The sequence below is a fragment of the Salmo trutta genome, chromosome 37 (assembly GCF_901001165.1).
Source record: "Salmo trutta chromosome 37, fSalTru1.1, whole genome shotgun sequence".
Taxonomy (NCBI): domain Eukaryota; kingdom Metazoa; phylum Chordata; class Actinopteri; order Salmoniformes; family Salmonidae; genus Salmo; species Salmo trutta.
Genome location: NC_042993.1, coordinates 6,941,346 through 6,949,548, shown reverse-complemented (window position 1 = coordinate 6,949,548; position 8,203 = coordinate 6,941,346). Strand labels below are relative to the sequence as shown.

General features: G+C 44.6%; 1 protein-coding gene across 2 annotated transcripts; it reads left to right on the top strand.

Moving 5' to 3' along the window:
• The first annotated feature begins 238 nt into the window (after window positions 1–238).
• On the top strand, window positions 239–7,883 carry LOC115176851 (ADAMTS-like protein 4). Of its 2 annotated transcripts, none has more exons than XM_029737191.1 (4): window positions 239–719; window positions 2,183–2,246; window positions 5,864–6,477; window positions 6,886–7,883. In XM_029737191.1, the coding sequence occupies exons 1-4, from the start codon at window positions 691–693 to the stop codon at window positions 7,781–7,783; spliced, it is 1,605 nt and encodes a 534-aa protein (XP_029593051.1). In that variant the 5' UTR covers window positions 239–690; the 3' UTR covers window positions 7,784–7,883. The 2 variants fall into 2 exon arrangements, with proteins under 2 accessions (XP_029593051.1, XP_029593050.1); XM_029737190.1 differs by having other exon boundaries at window positions 5,864–6,516.
• The last annotated feature ends 320 nt before the right edge of the window (window positions 7,884–8,203 follow it).

Here is an 8,203-nt window from a genome sequence, read left to right as displayed (position 1 = left end):
TTTCATAGTCGATGTTGTAAAACAATAGTCTTGTAATTGTTTTTATTTAATTTATTGGCTCTAAAACAATAAGGGGGTTGCGTGCGCGCCACGGGGTGCTACTGTCAGCGCTGCCAACTCTGAGCTCCTTGGGCAGTTGTCAACAATGAGTTGATGATTATTAGTGATCAGAACAAGTCTGTACAATAGAACATTCTTATAGAGGGTTGTTGTGCAACTCAGAAAGCGGCTCTCAGTTACTCAATTATAGATTAGTCAGTGGTGCCCGCAGTTTGGTGTGTGCGTGTGTGATATGGAAGGGAGAGAGACACAGAGAGAGTGAGAGAGTTGTGTAATCTGTCCATTTTGTATGGCCTTGTGCTCTTTTTCTCCCCTTCAGGCCCCCCGGCTGCCAGACGTCACACCAGTTTAAAACAAGGACAAAAAAAGCTGTCGGGTGAACGAGAGAAAAAAACTCTGAAACCCTTCCCCGATCCGAATCCAGGGAGGAGTGAGTGTGACAGAACGAGGGGGACCGAGAGAGAGAGCACGCGAAGGAACTCTATCTCACAACCACACAGAAGACACAGCGGTTGTTCTGACTATCACGGAAAGGAACGGATAATAACTCACCCCGGGAATCAACAAAAACACATATACGGTGGTCAGAAAGTCGTTACCGGAGGGGTAATACTTCAGGGCGAGGCCACCATGAGAATGCGTCTCAGGTTTCTGTGCAGGTAAATTGGGGGGACTCTACTGACCGATAACCTGCTCCACGCTTTCATGTGGGCGGAAGGTTTCTAACCAAATGTTATTTCAGTGGCGATGTAGCCTACAGTAAGTGTAGTAGTGTACAGTAAGTATATGTTATCTATACGCATTTAAAACTGTTGAAAAGTCAACTGTTGTGAATAAAGATCCTGTGTGTGCTATAGCATATAGGTGAAGCGTACACGCGCATGTGTTGCGTTGCATGGGCACGATATGTAGAAGGAATTTTCCCTCGGGCTGGGGTTGAGGTTAAAACTCACTATGTCTGGGCAGATTTTGTAACAGTTCCCACTCTCCCTCCCTGTCCCCCATCTCTCGCTCTCTCTCTTTCCGTTTTTATTCTACAATGTGCCACTGTAAAGAGAAACGTGGACGCGGGTAGGGGGTCGTTAGTTCAGGCTGAGCGGGTCTGTTGTGTCAGGCTGTGCGGGACCTTTGTCTGTGGTTTTGGGATAATTGTTTAGTCTAGTGTGGGCCTGGGGACTGTGGGGAGGGTTTCAGTCGGAGGGGAGACGGCGGCGGTACACATTGGAGAAACTGCACCAGTCACAGCGGTCACATGTGGCCTGCGGATGTGTGATTGCGGTGATGTTATGGGATTGTGGTGTGGCTTCACAGTTCACACAATAATTGTGTTGGTGTATCTCAAATGATCTACTTTAGCCCAGTGCTCATGCATCCGCGTCCTGAGTGTGTAGCTATATAAAAGCACTTTAAAGGAACCTATAATCATGTGGCCAACATAAACCATAACCAAAGCCGGAGGCCCCTCTCTCCAAGTCTCAAACTATTAAAACAAATGTACATGATGATTTGGGATTGCGAGTGATTGCGTCTGGATGTGGGCTTGTGTGTTTAAAAACCACAGGGTGTGGACAGGTGGGAGGAAAAACACGGCTGATGTTTGGACGCATTAGTTTGTTTGCACCTTCTCGGCGCGGTCAGATTGATTGAGATGTATGCCGCTGAACCGCCAGGTCAAAGAAACAGTTACTCCTGAATTCACACGCGGCGCCGGGAAAAAACGTCGCATGGTGTGCACCTCTAACATAGCAAGGTCTGGAACATTCGAAAGAATGTCAACTGAACTGCTGATAGTTAGTTTTACAGTATGTCCTATAATGAAAGAAAACACATTACGCACGGTGCTTTTACTCATGATAGAACGCTTATTAAACAGCTACTAGACAGGCTCTGGACTGTTAGGGAAAGACAAGTATGCGTTGACTATTAAATGATATCGTTTATGAAGCTACTGAGGCGTTTTGATAGTTTTAGGATATGAGGCTATACACTGCATCCCCATAATACATCCTCTGTAAGGAAACTCATCATATCTGGTTCTGTTTACTAAACCCCTCTTCACTCTTCCTCTCTCTATCCCCCTCATCGTTTTATCTCCTCTCTCTCTCTCTTTTCCCTCTCGCAGGATGTATGTGCTGTGGGGTTTTGTGGCAGTCACATCCTCTCTGACCAAGGCTGAGAAGAGAAAGGTGAGTAATGGTTTTACCATAGTGATGGGGATTCGAGGCGGTTAGTGTCTGTAATCGTAGTTTAGGGTCCTGGTGGATTAGCCCATGAAAGCCTGTAGTGAGTGGTGCACCATCTCACTGTGTGAGCACCAGCGGTCAGTTCTGGTGCCGGGTCAGTGGTCGTGAGTCAGTAATGGTCTCGGCTCTGTGGCAGCTGTGTTTTTGTGATGTCACTCATTACCCAAGTCCCCTGGTGGCGGAGTGGTCCCCTGACACAGAGACAGAGACAGGTGTGGCTGTTATTTGACCTATTGTAGCCCTGGACATGCTCAGAAATAGAACACACACACACACACACACACACAGGGGCATTCTATGTCCATACACCTACTATTACATACACATACAGGCATGTACGCTCTTTCTCTCAGGGTGGTGGTGCACAGACTCATGTTTTGGTTTTTGCTGAATGGAAACTTTTGTTCAGGTCTCTCTCTAGGTGTTCTGCCAACCAGGCACGAACACACACACACACACACACACACACACACACACACACACACACACACACACACACACACACACACACACACACACACACACACACACACACAGAGCTCTGAGTTATGAAATGAGAAACCTTTAAACAGATCCACAGAGGAACACATCCAAGCCTTGCCTGTTACACATGCACACACAGCACACTGGGTTCAGCATGCCAGGCCAGAGCTGGCTGTGCCACAGCACTTCCACAAGGCCATCCATCCATATTCCACACCGTTGATGATTTTATTCCTCAGTTCATAAAACTGCTTTAAAGCTACTGCCAGCATAAGTGACCTTTGCTTAGACGTCTTCTATTTCCTAGTCCGCTGAACAACATCCAGGGATTCTGGCACTGAAACTTTGACACCAATTGAAGGCAGATTTGCTCAGGCAGGGGCCAACAGAACTAGAGAGGCCTGTCTAGGAAACAGTTGAATATGTTTGTTACATGTTTACTACATGTTTAGCCAACAAGCTCTCACAGTCTCACGTCAGAATTAGACGTTCATCCATGTTTCTCAAACGTCAAACTTCAAAGATGTTCCAAACGTCAAATTTCAAAGTGTTTAAGGATAAGTTTAGGCATTTTTTAAAATTTGTTGAAATGTTTTATTAACCCATCGGTCCAACCCCCCTCTTAGGAAGACACACATATATATAGTTTTTTACAGCTTTTCTGCTACGTATACATACATTTTACATACACATTTTACATACATGGTACTTTTATATAAAGCAATCATATAACAATAATACATTACCAAACAAAAATATATTTAATCCCACCCCTCAGCCACTCTCAGCCCATCCCACCTATCACCCTCGTTTCATTTCCATGTGCCATATATTTTTCAATTGTGCTGTGATGTTTTACATACATTTTGAATCTTTCTAATTCTATAGTATCCACAGACTGTGAGCTAAAGATGAAAGCCTTTCCTACGAGTATTATTATGTTATTTATTTATATAAAATCACCAAAAACTGCTATTTGTAAGGTTCATTTTAAATGAATGTTGTGATTTTCTTCATCATTCCAGAACCTGTGACCAGAAACAAGCTACATAGGGGCAATACCAGAATAAATGCTGGGCGATACTTTAAACAAAATGTCATTTTCAATTACAGAAAATTACAACTTCTTGGAAATTAGAAGTTGTAATCTGTATAAAGGCAAAAAGGCAATTTTTGAACAAAGGATGAACCTTTCTTAATAATCTACTGGAGAACCATTTTTGGTTTTAATATAACTTATGTATGAGTAAAGCTTTTAGTGAGAGGTTTAAAGCTTTAATATTTAATAATTTTAGCCCCCCAAACTCATATTCATTATATAAATAAGGACATTTCATTTGTCTGGCTTAGCATTCCAAATAAAATTGTATATTTTTTGCTCATATGATTTAAAAAATGACTCGTCTGGAGTAGGCAGCGCCATTAGTAAGTAGGACCAAGGACCAAAGAGGACCAAATAGTTAATCAATGTGATTTTTCCATAAATAGACAAGTGTTTACCTCTCCATGGTTGCAGAATCTTATGTATTTTTGCAAACTTTTTATTGAAATTGATTGTGGTAAGTTCATTTATATTTTTTGAGTTGTGAATAGGAAGTATGTCTAATTCACCATCCACCCATTTTATTGGTAAACTACAAGGTAGTGTAAACACTGTGTCTATTAACGATCCAATATGTAATATGGTACACTTGCCATAATTAAGTTTTAGTCCAGAGAGGCTAGAAAAATGATCAAGATCTTCATTGAAACTGTGCAGGGATCCAGATTGCAGACTTAAGAAAAAACTTGAGTCATCGGCATACATTGACACTTGTTTTTATCCCCTGGATTTCTAACTCCTTGATGTTCATGTTGGATCTAATTTTAATAGCTAGCATTTCAATGCACATAATAAACAGATATGGAGACAACGGACAGCCTTGTTTTACTCCTCTTAAAACCTCAATACTCTCTGAGAAGTAACCATTATTTACTATTTTACATCTGGGGTTGCTGTACATAACTTTTAACCCATTGTATAAGAGATTCACAGAATATAAAGTAATCCAGGCATTTATATATACATTCCAGTTTTTTAAATGGACTGGATCTTTATACTTACCACCAGGGTCCTGTTTTAGTAGTAATGAAATCAGACCTTCTTGTTGAGTACCTGAAAGTCTACCATTTGTATAGGAGTAATTAAAACATGGTAATAATGGATGTTTGAGTACATCAAAAAAGGTCTGATATACCGCTACTGGTATACCATCAAGCCCTGGTGTTTTTCCAGACTGAAAAGATTTAATTGCCTCAAAAAGTTCCTCTTCTGTAAGTTGGCCTTCACACAGGTCTGTAAATGTGTTAATTTTACATTATTATTATTATTATTATTAGGAAAGAAATCTTTACAGTTAACATCATTCAGTAGAAATGGAGGAGACTGAAAAGAAAACATTATGCTTAAAATATTTAGCTTTTCAAAATATAATTTGGTGAATCATGGATGACTCCATAATTTGTAACGAGTTTCTGTAAATTCTTTTTGGTAGCATTTATATGATAAGGATTCAAGAAAACACTTGTGCATTTTTCACAATTTAGCATCTAATTCGCTTTATTCTTGTAAAACATTACACTTGATCCTTCTTTAATAAGTACCTCCAATTATTTTTGTTTTTCCTCTAACCAATTTTGTGCCTCTTTAGGCATTAACTCTGCATTTTTAAGGTTAGGGTTAAGTTTAGGAATTAACTCAGAAATCTTAAGGTTAGGCATGAACTCTGAATGGTTAAGGTAAGGGTTAAGGTTTGGGATAGGCTTAAAACAACAACTTCAAAAACAACTTTCTATCACTGGATTTCAACATGCAACCTTTTGCATCAGAGGCAGACGCCCATCCACCATCCCCGTCCACAACACCCTAGCAACACCCTTGAATGTAACAGCACTCACTGTTGCCCCTAGTGGCTGGTTCCCACAGCATCTCCCGACATCCTCCGACATGGATGGACGTCTAGTACTGACTTGTATCACAGGTGACCTGGCTGGTTTAACATATGTCTGATGTGTTCTTGTGTGTGTTCGTGTTCCAGGCGACGGGCAGAAGATCTCGGCAGGTGGACAATAGTCCAGGGGGGGTGTGGTCTGCCTGGGAGGAGTGGTCAGGATGTTCTCAGAGCTGTGGAGTGGGCGTGTCACAGAGAACCAGAAAGTGTGAAGCCCCTCCCCGTCCCCTAACTCCTCCCCTCTCCCACTCTCCTCCAAACTGGGGGGGTTCATCGTTCCTCCCAGGGAGGGCTGGGGGTCCCAACCATGGCTCTGTCATCTCCGCAATCCGCCCCTTCTACCCCCCTCATTACTCTAGCAACCAGCCATCCCAGTACGGGGGAGGAGGTGGGGGACGGACAGAGAGACAGCCAGCCCCCTTCTATCCCCCCTCACTCCCATCATCCAATCAGAACCCAGGACTGTCTCTCTATCGGGACACTCCTATAGGAGGAGGGGCAGGAGCTGTGCCAGCGCAGTCCTCCAATCCCACGTCTCCCCTCTATCGCCCGGAATTCTCATCACCCAATCAGGAGCCAGGTTCTGTTTACCGCTCCCCCTCATTTCCTGCCCCCCCATCCAGCTACAGCCAACCAGCACAGGCCGCCCGCCGGCCAGCCAATCCTGGAACAGGGAGGGCGGGAGGAAGTGGGAGCAGAAGGTCAGTGTTGCCCAATAGGGGGGCTCTGCCTGCTAGTAGGTGAGTATGATTGGATGATCGTGTTGGCAAGGAAACTGTTTCCTGTAGATGTTGCGTAAATGTTGTTTTAGACGTCATGTAAATGTTAAGACGTTGTTGTTAAGGCGTTAGTAGTATGAGTTGAGTCAGTCGGTTGATGTGAGTCATGGGAGTGTGAGTTGCTGTGCCATTAGATCACTAGTTCTGCTCAGTATTATAACCTTGATACAGAGAGACTCCTTAGGGCTCTCACTCTCGTGTGCTCTGCCTCTAACTCTCACTGTAGGCTGTAAGCTGTTGGCTCCAGTTGTGGAGAATGTCAATCATTTTAAGAGCAGATAAGAGTTCTGTCATCATGTGTAATATTTCCCTGTCTAACCCCCCCCCCAGGTCCTCTTCTATCCGTCCAGGTCAGTTTGGTTACGGCAGGGTTCCCTTCTCTCTGCCATTACACCGGCAAAACCGGCAGGCCCGCCACACTGAGCACGGCAATGCTACCATACCAACCCTGGTACTAGAGACCGAGGGACAGGAAGGAACTGTTGTTATCATTGACCAAATGGACAGACCTGGAGAAGGAGAAGAGAAGAGGAGGGGAGAGAAGGACAAGGAGGGAGACAAAAACCACAAAGGGAACAGGGGAGAGAGGGAGCATGAGAGGAGAGAGGAGGAAAGGAAGACAGAAGGGGAGAGTACGGAGTCACCTGTCGCTAAGGCATTAATAACGACAACCATAGCTAAACCAGAAAGGAATGGACAGAGGGACACGGATACTCACAGACAGATGGACAGACAGAGACAAGCTGCTGCAGAGCGAGGGAGGGAGAGAGGGAGAGAAAGAGAGAGAGTGTCCTCGACACTCCCTCACTCACAGAGGCCCTCTCCCTTCCATCCCAACCATGACAGAATCATTGATAGACGCGCCCCTCCTCCCCTCCCCCCTCTGCCTCACCCCTACTCCCCCCCCCTCTCTCACCCCTACTCCCCCCCTCTCCACCGCTCCTCCCCCCAGCACAGAGAGAGAGAGTCCCCCTATGAGTTCAACCCTCAGCTCCAATCCCCTCACCCTGGACCCCCCCAACCCAACATCTACCCCCTGCAACATCAGCAGCACCCCCACCCCCTGGCCGAGGGGGAGACAAGGGGACAGAGATTACCCCCTCAGAACTACAGGTGTTCGGGAGCAGAGAATGAGTATCGCCGGTGCTTCTCACAGGTAAGAGCAGAGGCCTTGGGTCTTCAAATGCCTCAGTGGTTGGAGTGTAGAGTTAGTAGCACCAGTAGATAACTAGGAGGTGATTCCTGTATGAGTGTAGAGTTAGTAACACCAGTAGTTAACTAGGAGGTGGTTCCTGTATGAGTGTAGAGTTAGTAACACCAGTAGTTAACTAGGAGGTCTGTCCTGTATGAGTGTAGAGTTAGTAACACCAGTAGTTAACTAGGAGGTGATTCCTGTATGAGTGTAGAGTTAGTACCACCAGTAGTTAACTAGGAGGTGGTTCCTGTATGAGTGTAGAGTTAGTAACACCAGTAGTTAACTAGGAGGTGGTTCCTGTATGAGTGTAGAGTTAGTAACACAAGTAGTTAACTAGGAGGTCTCTCCTGTATGAGTGTAGAGTTAGTAACACCAGTAGTTAACTAGGAGGTCTGTCCTGTATGAGTGTAGAGTTAGTAACACCAGTAGTTAACTAGGAGGTGGTTCCTGTAT

Coding starts and splice junctions, on each gene's coding strand:
- LOC115176851 (XM_029737190.1), top strand. CDS start 691: ATGAGAATGCGTCTCAGGTTTCTGTGCAG. Junction 2,247..5,863: donor CCAAGGCTGAGAAGAGAAAG/GTGAGTAATGGT, acceptor TTCGTGTTCCAG/GCGACGGGCAGAAGATCTCG. Junction 6,517..6,885: donor GGGGCTCTGCCTGCTAGTAG/GTGAGTATGATT, acceptor CCCCCCCCCCAG/GTCCTCTTCTATCCGTCCAG.